Source organism: Malaclemys terrapin, chromosome 7, assembly GCF_027887155.1.
Source record: "Malaclemys terrapin pileata isolate rMalTer1 chromosome 7, rMalTer1.hap1, whole genome shotgun sequence".
Lineage (NCBI taxonomy): Eukaryota > Metazoa > Chordata > Testudines > Emydidae > Malaclemys > Malaclemys terrapin.
In genome coordinates this window covers 99,315,039-99,329,098 of record NC_071511.1, presented here as the reverse complement: position 1 = coordinate 99,329,098, position 14,060 = coordinate 99,315,039, and the positions used below count along the sequence as shown (strand labels likewise).

The 14,060-nt window shown below is 40.7% G+C and overlaps 1 protein-coding gene across 1 annotated transcript in view; it reads left to right on the top strand.

The window, feature by feature from the left end:
• Positions 1-13,609, top strand: part of LOC128840710 (gamma-aminobutyric acid receptor subunit pi-like) — a 63,325-nt gene extending 49,716 nt beyond the window's left edge. The window contains exons 8-10 of the mRNA XM_054035058.1: positions 6,539-6,691; positions 7,698-7,891; positions 12,178-13,609. Coding sequence (XP_053891033.1) covers positions 6,539-6,691; positions 7,698-7,891; positions 12,178-12,489 — 659 coding nt within the window. The 3' untranslated portion in view covers positions 12,490-13,609. The remainder of the gene's footprint in view (positions 1-6,538; positions 6,692-7,697; positions 7,892-12,177) is intronic.
• Positions 13,610-14,060: the final 451 nt, after the last annotated feature.

Below are 14,060 nucleotides of genomic sequence, written 5' to 3'. Positions count from 1 at the left end.
GCATATGCTATGTTGAGTGAGAACCATTTTTACTTACACCTTCTGGTCCTCACTGTGTATGTTACACCCGTTTATTTTCATGTAACAGTATTATGCATATAAGTATATGCAAAGTATCTAAATAAGTATGGGGAATTCAAATAATGTAAGGGAGTCTAAGACTCTGTTTTCACTACATACTTGAATTACTCCTCTCGAGTTAGCCTGGCTTGAGGGAGAGCCTCTACAAAATAACACTTGATTTGCACAAAGTGATTGCTATCAGCTGACAAATTGTGCTACCTTAAGCTTTACCTTCTGCCCCCTCTCAGGCCAGATAATTCAAGTACCCACAACTCTTGAGTTATGGGTTTGTGGGTATGGACAGAACTCAAGTTAGGGACAACACTCAAATAGCTCTAGTTAACTCTGCTGTGAAGACAACACCACTACTATATCTCATATCTCCTCCTTTCAGTTACAAAGGAGAGCAGTTTTATTAGATTGCCTAATACTATACTTTCCATTATAGAAGATTCTTCTGACCTTTTTTGTAAAGCTGTGTCACCTCCATTGTTTCCTTGTATGCAGCAGGTCTTTGAAATTTGGCAGGGAGAAAGCCCTCAGACTAGAGGAGTGCCTTTTCTCGGTGCCATGAAATGCCATGCAGGTTAACTGAGGGTATGTCTACACTGTGAGTGGCAGTGAGTTTCAGAGCCCAGGATGACAGACCCAGGCTTGTTCTGCAGCACTAAAAATAGCTGTGTCGACATACAGCTCAGGCTAGAGCTTGGGTTCTGAAGCCCAGGGATGGAGTGGGTCTTCAGAACCTGAGCTCCAGCCTGAGCCACGATTGTCTACCCAGCTATTTTTAGTGCTGCAGCAGAAGCCCAAGTCTGTTGACCTGGGTACTGAGGCTTGCTGTGTAGACTATTCTGAGTTATAAACTGTTAAAAAACTCTCCACTTCCCCCTTTTTTTTGCTTGCATTGCTCAAGACATGCTGGCACCATGACAAAACCCAACAACCTGGATATGCGAAGGCTGAGCCCATGCTACCACAAAAGCAGTAGCACACGCTGCACTGGGAATGACAGGAGCGGCCAGGCATGGTAGTTGTTTGTGAGGGGCATGGTCTCTCCACCAGTACCATCCACCTTCCTGGACTTCTGCATATGGGCGCAGAGGCCCCCCCACCTCTAGAGTCACAAAATAGGGTACAAGCTCCTGGTGTCCTGGAGGAGAGACCATTCAGTCTCAGCCTGTAGTGCCAGTGTCCCATCCCCTACAGTCTAGAACAGCAGCATTCCCCTGCTATCAGCTAATACCATTAGTTCTGTAGATCAAGCTGTGCTGCAGTGTTGAAGTTGCAGGAGTCAAACTCTTCTGATGATGGGCGAGGGGGATTGTTACAGTTGTACATAACAGAATTTGTGTTTAGCTTTTTCCTTTTAAAAATAACCTAGGAAATTGCATGCAAAACTTTTTAGAAGAATGTTATATAGGTTGCAAAATCAAGTTAGAAAATGCCAAATTTACAGTTGCCTGCACAACTGTAATGCTTTATTTTACAGTGTGTCATTACAGCATCGCACAGCATTTTTCCCCAGCACCTTTGCCTCGTTTATTGCACAACATGGATGAAGAAAGGGGCAGAATTAGTGTTGCGTGGGAAACCATAAATTTGACATTTTTAAACTTTTGAATGCTTGACTTCGGCCTGATCTACACTTGAAAATTTTACTGGAATAATTCTTTTGGTTAGGGAAGTGATTTTTTTAAGATATGTAGTTATATTGGCAAAAACCCTACTACAAGTGCAGTTATATCGGTATAAAGGAGATTTATGTCAGTACAGTTTTCCTTTCCCTGTGAGAATAGCTACTACCTGTATAAACCTCCTGTTGTACTATATAACTGACCCCATTAAGGAGTCTGAACGCTCAACTATACCGGTATAGTTAAAACGTTACAACTTTCGAATGTAGCCAAGCTCTTTGTAACCTTAATAACTTTCTTTAGACAAGTTTTATGTATGTAATTTTAAAAATATTGTAAACATTTAAATGTAAACAGCCATATTCTAGTCTGGTAGCAATAAGATAGACCTGCATGTGCATTCGTAGGCTGTGGTTGCACTTCACACTGTTAAAAAGTCCTGTCAACCTCATACTTCACAATGCACCTCAGGGATGCACAAATAGCCTATTAATGCAGATATTGCTGTTGTGGCTTACCGCTAAAGTGCATCCATATTTATAAAGCACAGTCATGACTCATGGCACACAATATTAGAAACAAGCACGTAACTTCACTTAGTCAAATAAAAATAGCTCATGCCAACTGACCACAGTGAATACCTGAATTTGACCCTTTCATTGATATTCTGGTAGAACTAGTAATCACAGAGTTTGGAAAAATTTGAATTTTTAAAAGTTAAAGATTATCATCTTTTTGTAACCTTCAAAATAAAGTTTGTACTGAACATTAATTGTAGTTCCAGTTATGTTAATAAAAATCAGATTTTTTCTTTATTTTCATGCATTATAGCCTAGAGGGAACATAAGGTAAAAGCAAATTCACAGCCTGAACTTCAATTGCACACACGTACAAAAGCTCACTTAGGAATCTGGGACTATGAAGGACCAAATACAGACTTAGCATAAGGGTGTGTAATTCCACTACTTATGCCAAGTCTGCATTTGGCTCCAAGATTCAGATCCTTGTGCAAATCATAGAAACATAGGACTGGAAGGGACTGCAAGAGCTCTTCTAGTGGAGTCCCCTGCACTCAATGCAGGACTAAGAATTATCTAGACCATCCCTGACAGGTGTTTGCCTAACCTGCTCTTAAAAATCTCCAATGATGGAGATTCCACAACCCCCCTTAGCAATTTATTCCAGTGCTTAACTACCCTGACAGTTAGGAAGTTTTTCCTAATGTCCTTGCTGCAATTTTAGCCCATTACTTCTTGTCATGGTTAAAGAGAACCATTTTTCTCCCTCCTTGTAACAACCTTTTATATACTTCAAAACTATTATCATGTTCCCCCCCATTCTTCTCTTCTCCAGATCAGACAAATCCAATTTTTTCAATGTTCCTTCATAGGTCATGTTTTCTAGATCTTTAATAATTTTTGTTGCTCTTCTCTGGACTTTCTCCAATTTGCCCACATCTTTCCTGAAATGTGGCACCCAGAACGAGACACAAAATCAGTTGAAGCCTAATCAGCGCAGAGTAGAGCAAAAGAATCATTTCTTGTGTCTTGCTTACCACACTCCTGCTAATACATCCCAGAATAATGTTTGCTTTTTTTGCAACAGTGTTACACTGCTGACTCATATTTAGATTGTGATCCACTATAACCCCCAGATCCCTTTCCACTGTACTCCTTCCTAGGCAGTCATTTCCCATTTTGTATGAGTGCAACTGATTGTTCCTTCCTAAGTGGAATAGTTTGCATTTCATTCTATTTACTTCAGACCATTTCTCCAGTTTGTCCAGTTCATTCTGAATTTTAATCCTATCCTCCAAAGCACTTGCAACTCCTCCCATCTTGGGGGGGTTTGTAAGTGTACTTTGTATGCCATTGTCTAAATCATTGATGAAGATATTGAACAGAACTGGACCCAGAACTGATCCCTGTGGGACCCCACTTGATATATGTACTTCCAGCTTGACCATAAACCTCTGATAACTACTCTCTGGGAATGGTTTTCCAACCAGTAATGCACCCACCTTATAGTAGTTCCATCTAGGTTGTATTTCCCTAGTTTGTTTATGAGAAGGTCATGCCAGACAATATAAAAAGCCTTACTAAAGTTAAGATATATCACATCTTCCACTCCCCGTCCCCATCCACAAGACTTGTTACTCTGTCAAAAAAAATTAGGTTGGTTTGACATGATTTGTTCTTGACAAATACATGCTGACTGTTATTTATCGCCTTTGTATCTTCAAGGTGTCTGGAAATGGATTGCTTAATTATTTGCTCCATTATCTTTTTGGGTACTGAAGTTCAGCTGACTGGTCTGTAATTTCCTGGGTTGTCCCTTATTCCCCTTTTTTAAGATGGGCACTATATTTACCCTTTTCCAGTCCCCTGGAATCTTACCCGTCTTCCATGTCTTTTCAAAGATAATCGCTAATGGTTCAGATATCTCCTCAGTCAGCTCCTTGAGTATTCTAGGATGTATTTCATCAGGCCCTGGTGACACAAACATTTAACTTAAGTAATTTTTAACTTGATCTTTCCCTATTTTAGCCTCTGATCCTACCTCATTTTCACTGCCGTTCATTAAGTTAGATGTCCAATTGCTACTAAATTTTTTGTTGAAAACTGAAACAAAAAACTCATTTAGCACTTCTGCCATTTCCACATTTTCTGTTATTGTTCCCCCCCACACACACACCCTCGTAGAGTTTCGGGCCTACCCTGTCCTTGGTCTTCCTCTTGTTTCTAATGCATTTGTAGAATATAAATATTACCCTTTATGTCTCTAGCTAGTTTAATCTCATTTTTTGCCGGATAGATGAGCTAATTGACCGATTGGGAAAAGCATGATTTTTGTTCTGACCAAGGGTTATTGGCAAATCCCCCTGGCCAATGCAAAGAGAAGACGTCCTTTTCAACACCAGAGGGACTGTATCAGTACACTGTCCTCCCTTTTGGTTTACATGGGGCTCCTGCAACTTTCCAACGACTCATGGACAAGCTGTTGCGTCCACATGGCAAGTATGCAGCTGCCTATCTTGACAATGTCATTATACATAGCCCAGACTAGGAGAGACACTTTGAGAAGGTGGAAGCAGTCCTGGACACCCTGAGGAAGGTGGGGCTGACTGCAAATCCCTCCAAATGCACAATTGGGCTAGCAGAAGTCAAATACCTTGGGTATATAGTGGGGAGGGGCATGATGAAGCCCCAACTGAACAAGTTAGAGGCAATACAGAATTGGCCCCAACCAGTCCAGAAGAAACAGGTCAGAGCATTCCTGGGACTAGTTGGATATTATAGGCGGTTCATCCCCCACTTTGCTACCAGGGCATGCCTGTTAACAGACCTAACAAAAGCTCGTGGCCCATACATAGTAAGTTGGACCAGCATGGCCAAGGAGGCTTTTGCAGATCTGCAGACTGCCCTCTGCACCGACCCAGTGCTGGTAGCTTCAGACTGGGAGAAAGAGTTTATCTTGCAAACCGATGCCTATGGGTCGGAGAAGAAGAACAGCCAGTCCTTTTCCTCAGTAGGAGACTCCTGCCCAGGGAACATAAATATGCTGTAGTAGAGAAGGAATGCCTGGCGGTAAAGTGGGCCATAGAAAGCCTACGCTACTACCTACTCAGACAAAGGTTTACCCTCGTCACGGACCATGCCCTTCTGAAGTGGATGCACCAAAACAAAGAAAGAAATGCAAGAGTGACAAGGCGGTTCCTGTCGCTACAACCCTTCTCCTTCAGAGTGCAACATAGGTCCGGAATCAAGCATGGCAACACTGATAGCCTGTCAAGGATGCACTGTTTGCCGACCCAAGTAGCCCAACCCCGAAGTGTTGAATGGGGTGGGGGTGGGGGGATATGTGATAAACTCAAGACAGACAGCTACAAGGTGTCTGTGTGGGGGAATAGAAAACAATCCCAGAAGGTTAAAATGCCCTCCTCCCTATCAACTGAGAAGGGGTGACTACAGGTCAATCAAGTTCAGCTGAGAAGGGGTTACCAGAGATCAATTAGGATCAGCTGAGAGGGAGTTACCTGAGGTCAATTAGGATCAGCTGATTCCAACTAAGGGCTACCTGAGACCTTTTAAAACCCTCTCCTGTTGGAGGTGTGGGGGAGAGAGAGAGAGAGTCACGCTGCCAGTAAGCTAGGAGCAGCAAGACAACAAGACTCACCAGGAGGGGAGGCTGCATTCCCTCTCATAAGGGAGAAAAACAAGCCCAAAAGACTGGCTGAGAGAAGGAACAGGCTGCCCCTTGTGCAGCCAAGAAGGACTGTTTTTACCAAGCCCGTCTCACCAAGGCTAAAAACAGCTGAGCCTGGTGAGACTGAGAAGGTACCTTGCCACACTACATTTAAACATGTTTCCAAAAGTCAAATTCTTAAGGTTGCCTTGTGATAAAGTAGATTGATTTAGTTACTTGGTTTCCCCATAAATTAGGAGTTTTGTTCCCTCCTCCTACTCCACTTACCTCAATTTAATACCTGCCACAAAATCTATTTGCTCAGGCTTAGTATATAGAATGGGTGAATCTCACATATACTGAGTATAAGTTTACTTTAAGAAAAGTTCTCTTCTCTATATTGAAATTTTAGCAAAACAAAATTGACGAGAATTACAATATTTGTTTACCAATTTGGACCTAATTAGAGCTTTTACTCAGGATCAGAAATGGAGATTTAACAGATTTGTTGGGAAGTGTGCAAGACAAACTTAGAAAAAAAAATTTAATGTTTAAAATTGACATTTACAAGAAATTGTGATAAGCGGCACCATCTAACATTACCTTATACCGAGTAATTGTTTGTTTCTAAAGGTTGTTTGCTCCTCTTTTCACAGGACGCTATCCAAAGTTAGTATTCCATTTTGACCTCAAGAGGAACATCTTGTATTTCATACTAGAGACATACGTACCATCCATCTTGCTAGTTGTACTCTCCTGGGTATCATTCTGGATAAGCCAATCATCAGTTCCTGCCAGAATCTGTATAGGTGAGTAACTGACAAAACAAAACGGAGGTTGAAACATTAAAAGGTGTTCTTTGTTGCACAGTACATAGCATTCGTTTCCAGAAGTTGCAAAGACTTCTGTATTTTAGGCAATTACTTCTTCGGTTTGCCATACGTGCAATACATCATGTAGATTCCCCTCGGATTTTTATTTCTGTGTATTATTTAACAAGGAAAATGTCCTGGGAAGCCATAGGGAGTCTAGATGGCAGAAAAGCACAAAGAACATTCATTCATTCCTGAACTCACTTCAAAACATTCAAGTACAATGTGTTGCAAACAAGAAAGAATTATGAGGTATTTGTGAGGATGAACAATACATACTAATTAACACATGAATAACGGAAGAGAAAGTACTGTAAGAGATTAAAATAACTCATTTTAAATGAGAGAGAGAGAGAGATGTGGAGTTGGGAAGAAGAAGAAACAGCTGCCACAAGACTGAAATGTTCAGAGCAGAGGAGAAACAATTATAAGATGTGTCTGGATTTGTAAGAAGGAAAGGTGTCCATACAGAGTGAAGACAGTTGAATGGAGAGGTGTTGGCACAGTATGTGTAACTTCATAGAAATGGTCACTGTACCTACTTTCATGTGACTGCTACAAAGCCGAGATACAAGATAATTACCTTGTGGTTATAAAAAATCATTGTGAACCATCTTTGTAGTCGGGGAATATCCAGACCGTTGGCATAATACCATAATAATCACAAGTGTACAGCATGAGTCATTTAAGTTCCTCTCATTTTAGTTTACAGATGCTCTGGATTGTTAACCTTGTTTCTATTTTTTTTAAACATGTGGATTCAAAATCTTAAATATATTTAAAAGTCTTATTTCCAGAACATCCAGCAGTAAATGTGGTTGCACACACTGAACAGTCTACAGTGACCATAAAGCTCAGAACACACTAGTTTGCAGCTATTCCAAATGCTGCATAGAACGCCATAACTAACACCACTTTTTACCTCATTCCTTGTGTTCCGCAGGTGTCACAACAGTGCTTACCATGACCACTCTCATGATGGGAGCCAGGACTTCACTTCCTAATGCTAATTGCTTCATAAAGGCAATTGATGTATACCTTGGTATTTGTTTTAGTTTCATCTTTGGGGCTTTGCTGGAGTATGCTGTGGCTCATTTCTGCACTCTTCATCGTTCCAATTTGAGGGTACACACAAAGGTATTTAAATGTTTAAATATTTGAGTAAAACAAATACCTAGGGAACTCCTTGTCAGGAAAGTACGTTACCTGCATTAGCATTAATGGGAATTGTACATACATTTAATGTAAATATTTCCTACAATAAGGACACTAAAAGGCACTATGGGTCTGACAAAAACTAGGGAATTAAGCACCCTTGAACTTTGGGGTATTAGAAATCTAGCTCTGAATTTTGCAGCTCAGGCCCTCTTTTCTAGAAGACACTTTATGTCTCTCAGTTATATCCACACAACCCAATGACAGTAACAAAGAATAGTTCATGAATCCCTGAAGTTTTTGGCACTATTATTGTGGCATTTATGTCGCAGCAGTATGTAGGAAAAGGCATAGAATTGTCTACCCCAGGAGGAGGGAAGGCAGAGTTCCATGCACACAAGGGGGGTAAGCAATCTGCCATATCCATGAAGATGGAGAAGATTACTTCCCTGGATGAATACTCCTTGCTCTGCAGAGTGGCATGGAGTGAGTGAGGCAGGGCCATAGCTCTGACTCCGCCTTACCCCATTTTAAATGCAGGGACTGCTACTACAGGAGGCCCTTACATAACTACACAAGAGTTGGGCAATCCTCTGAGCTGTCTGTGCAAAGGCCACTCGCAATCTGACTCTTGCCATGACCATAACACTCAGTGCTGTTTAGATGTAACTGAGGGCAGCATATTTGGGTCACAACCACTCACTAGCATTTCCTCTTACAGCTTAGGAAATTATTTTTTTTAACTTCTTGTCTTCCACCTTGCTTGCCCAGGTATTAAACTACTCCATCTCTTGAACCTGCCCAGGGCACATGCTACATGAAATCCTGCCGTTTCTATTGTCTCTATTTCGAAGTGTCTGTTTCCCATATAACCCCATTCTTAGCAGCAGTTGCAATCACTACATTCACAACTCAATGCCCCACACTGTTGGTTACATCAGTGGAAGTGCTCCTGGTGAGGACATGCACCACCAAGAGAAAAAGCTAGTATGGACATGAAAAATCACAGTAATTACTGTGGTGGCATTCTGTCGACCTAACTTAGGTCGACTTAATTTTGTAGTCGAGACAAGGCCTGAGCAAGGCTAAGCCATGTAGTCTGAGGGTATTCTCTGGGAATGGTTGCAAATGCAGAGGCTAAGGATTTGTTTGGCAAGCTGGGTGTGGGTGAGAGAGAGGCATAAAGCCAAGAGAGAGCCATCTGAAAGCGAGAGAAGCAGTAGTGAGCATGGAGCAGAGATAGAGCTCCTTGGTCACAGAAATGACTTGAGGATCAGACTTAGAAATTGTGAGCAAGGAAACTGCCTGCTGCTGTTTGTTCCCATTGTTTTCAGGGAAACAGGGCTTTGTGCACAAATCTGATTTGGAGTATAGAAATTGTGCATACAAAATTGCAGAATCAAAATTCAGAAGACAAAGTTGAACCCATTTTGTAATTGTAGCCTTAAACAATGAGTAAGAATGATCTGTGTTGCACTCTATTTTAGTTTTTAAATAAGATCCAGCATTGGTTAAATTGGCACATTTTCATCCTTTGGATGCGCTGGGGATTTATGGTTTATAATATGAACTGTGAAATAGCTAGCCATATACAGACACCTGCAGTAGCAAGCTCCATGTGAGCCATGATCAGCACAGACATCAAAGTCATGGACAAAAACTGATGAGTCACCTGCTGTATGGGAATTCAAGCACCATGTCCCATTCATTTCAATACAATTAGCCCACTGCGTAACAGTCTGAATAAACCAACAGGGTACCTCTCAAAGGCCTTACACCTTGCTTTCTTCCGTATGAAGGACAGAACCTACCTTTATGACTAAAGAAACCCTTTTGACTCTTTCCCCTGTATAAAAGAAAGGGATCCTCATCTAGCCTTATTTTTTTTAAATTGACCTTTGGATAGAGAACAAGCCTGGAAACTTTCATCCTGAAAGGGGAAAGTGCCACAAATTGAAAATGGGGTAATAGTGGAAACACTCAGTCTTATATCTGCTGGTCACTCCTGCCGCAGCTACAATGCACAGCATCACGTTGCCTTTACAAACATATTAAATTGGCTTGGCAAAGGAATCTCCAGGTGCACCAGATACCATGACACTCTTGGATGAAACACTTAATCTTGAAAATCTATAATATTCAGCAGAAGTGACATCTTTCCTCCTGTCAGCTGTTGGATGTCAAACACTTCAGTTAATATAAACAGCAACAGCAGATAACATATATCAGTACTTTTCAGCTCTCATACAATACCTTTTCATGGATGCTGCTGTATTCAAACAAATCCCTTCATAGTGCCATCTGCTATTCTCTCATTAAGAGCTGGGAGTGAGAGAAGAGTAAATAGTATCACATTTAAAAAATACAGCTGCAGTTGAACTCTCTCTTGAAATGCAAGGTTTTCATAATGTAAAGCAGCATAATTATTCTTCTCACACAGTACTCCAAAGCCCCTCTTTTTCAGAAGTCCCCCAACATCCTTGATTTGTAAGGCAGATAGCTATTTGTAGTTCTGTTGTAGATTCTCTTTCTTCTTTTCACAGGTGCAATATGATAATCAAGCTGGTGCTGTAAATGCATCTTTTTATGTTCAGTGAAAAAAGAGTGGCTTGGAACATAGCAACAAGAGTGAGACATGCACCACGCCATAGACAGCATTTTCCACTCAAGTTTTAAGGGCTTCCTAGGGAAAAGAAATAAGTTAAGAATAGCCTAATAAAGCATAAGCCACCTGTGAATCATTTTTTTATTTGACTTTATCTGGGTGAGAAATCAAACTTTAAACTGAGCAATGCACTAACTCCCACCATTTTAAAAACACAGATGTTGTTCTGCTCCTTTTCTCTTTCTAATAAATGAGAACCTGGGAATAATCAGGTTTCTTCTGACAGATTTCTTGATTTTATTAACTTTTGAAGTGCCAGTTACAATCATTATGACTCAGCCTTGGTGCTTTGTTTAAAGGGTCGGAGACACTGCTGGGAAGGATTTTCTCTGGCATCATGAGAACGATGTACTGAGTACAGTTTTTAAAGTAGAATAGCTAAGAAATAGGTTCAAAGTAAAACTCCATATCTAGCATTTCCTCAGGCAGTGTTTAAAATCCAGACTGGAATTTTATGGCTTAATCTTATCTGTGGTTTATAAACATATTTTTAATCTTAGTTTTTGGTTTCAAATTACTGATATTGCTGCAAGAAGCTATACTGCAGATAAAAGGAATATTTGCCATCAGGTGCATTTTCTGGGAAGACCCACTGTGTTGTGCATGGTTTATCTCTGTGAGATGGAAGAGACTAGATTTTTCTGGCAAATTGAAAAACAAAAATGATGGTGATGATAATTTTTCCAATTCCTTCTATTCTGTTTCACTGACTCATTGCATTTTACTTCTAAATGTGAGGTTGAATCCTGTCCCCATTGAAGTCAACAGCAGAACTCCCATAGATTTCAAAGGGTCAGGACTTCAGCCATGAACTTTCTGGCTCAATGCTTTCTCCAATCAAAGCAAAGGAAAACACCTTGAAATATTTGTGTAGGGCTCAACAAAGTGCTGCCCTGTTTCAGCAAAGCTCTTAAGCATGTGCTTAACTTTAACCCACTGAACTTTAAGCATGTGTTTCAACTGCTTTGCTGGATCAGGAACGGAAATAAGGGATTATGAAATATTGAAGTATTCATTTAGTTGTGAGGTTTATTCCTCTTTCTTATCCTTGTCAGTGCTTTATTATTTTTTAAAATAGATCAACCTTCATCAAGAGGCTGAAGAATAGTCAGCCTACTGTGCAAAGAGTAAGATTCTCTCAAATTCTGAGGTGCTTGAACTAGCTAACTAGACCTAGAGGTAGCTGCAGCTCCACTGATCTTCTGCTAAAATAATGATATACTCCTAAACAATTCCTAGCTGCTGACAATTAACTTGATCTTTCCAACAAAAAGATGGTTTATCCCCGTTGATACATTCAACAGATTTCATGCTCACGTCAACGTTTGATGGAACATTTCTGTACAAATCTAGTTTTCCTTTACACTCGGATTTGAACTTTTGCCAAAAGCTGCCATGTAAGTCATTGTGTTGTCCCTGTATTTGGAGACTTTGAAAACTGACAGTAGTTGCTTCCATGTATGTGTACACCCACTAAAATCAGGTGTGCACTACAAAAAGGGAGTCAGAGGGAAACCTAATCATTCAGTTCAGTGCAAATGTAAATATATGTGATAAAACATATGCTTAAGTGCCTCTATCCTGCTGTTTTATTTCCTGTCAGGATGAGGATGAAGAGGTTGAAGAAGAGATTAATGGAGTACTGGCAACAATTGCAAACAGTTGTAATGTCTCTGACAAGATTAACAAGGTTGATTCAAAGCAAAACATCAATACCAGCAGTAACAGAAAAGAGGAGAAAAGTAAACACAGTGGGTGTAGTTCACCAATGACAGTGATGAAAAGACTCTTCTGTATCTCTGACTGTTTCTATGTTAAAAACCCATACCACATAGACAACTATGCCAGACTCTCTTTCCCATTATCATTTATCATAATAAATGTATTTTACTGGGTGTATTATTTGTATTTCTAAGTATTTTAAACTATAAAACTGTCATGTAAATGAAGGTAAGACATAATGAGTACAGTTGGGAAAGTTGCATTGGTTTTGTCAAAGTAACATTTTTATTTTACAATGCAGTATGGTTAGGGCCCTACCAAATTCATGGTCATGAAAAATGCATCACAGACCATGAAATCTGATCTCCTCCATGAAATCTGGCTATTGTAGGAGAGGAGCAGAGCTGGAGGCACCCCAGCTTGGGGGCTCCTACCACGCGCCGGGCTCCAGCTGCTAGTCCTGGCCTAGGCTGGGGAGGGACTAGACTTCTTCTTCCCCTGCAGGGGCTGCTCCTGAAGGCCGGTCAGATCCATCTCTGGGAATGTCCTCCACTTGCAGGAAGCGCCACAGCTGCTGGCTGTGAGCCTAGCTCTGAAGGCAGTGTAGAAGAGAGAATGGTTCTCAGCCCCTGACCCGGGCAGAGAGGCTGGGGCCCCAGCTATCAGCCCCAAACCTGGGCAAAGAAGCTGCTAGGAAAACCCAGACGTATAGTAACCCACCCTCCATATCCTGCAACCCTCACTTCTGCGCTGCTGTTGGCGGCCGCATTGACTTTAGAACTGGGCACCTGGCCAGCAGCTGCAGCTCTCTGGCTACCCAGCTCTGATGGGTAAGCAGTAAGGGTGGCAAAATCCCACGACCACCCTACAATAGCCTTGTGACTCCCTCATGACCGCCTCTTGGGTCAGGACCCGCATGGTTGCAACACTGTGAAATTTCAGATGTAAACATCTGAAACCCTGAAATTGACTATTTTTAAAATCCTATGACTGTGAAATTGACCAAAATGGATCATGCATTTGGTAGGGCCCTAATTATGGTAAAAGCTTGCCATTTTATCAAATAGTACTTCTATTGAGTTTCAGGTTAAATTACTGTTTATCTGTTAAATTACTGTAGTATAAGATCTGTTGCTGTAAGTTACTATAGTCCAAAACTGACCTAATTTTAGCATGCCTATTCCTCTGTGTACTATTTATCAAAAGCCAACAAGTTCTGTTTTTAAATGTTAAATTTTGTAAAATGAGAGAGTTATATAACACTTATTTCTGCACTGCATCAAATATATTTAAAAATAAAATCAGTAAAGTTATTTTTCTGTTATGTTTCCATCATTATGTCCCCTCTGGCTTTGTCAATAATGCATACATCTCCAAGAATATTATGTAACAACACTTTTATCACTGGAGATTACATTTTTGCTTAACAGCAAATAAGTGGTTTGAGGGATTGAACTATTAACACAATCCAAAACCACATGTAAGACTTTGCAAGATCGCAAATAATTAGTAACACTGACCGCTAAAAATACGTAGAACTCCCAAAGCTAAAGAGCTTGGATCTAGATCTGTACTCTTCCCAAGTGAAGAGATGTTTAGATGTGGTGTTTAGGTGTGAGCCAGTCTCTAATGGAACATGGCCATTTATACTGACGTTTACCCCCTCACAGATAACCATTACGCCAGGGCTTAACCTGATGTGCTTAGTTTAAAGGGACAACTTCCCTTTCAATCAATCTCCATTGAATATTTCACCTTTATTTA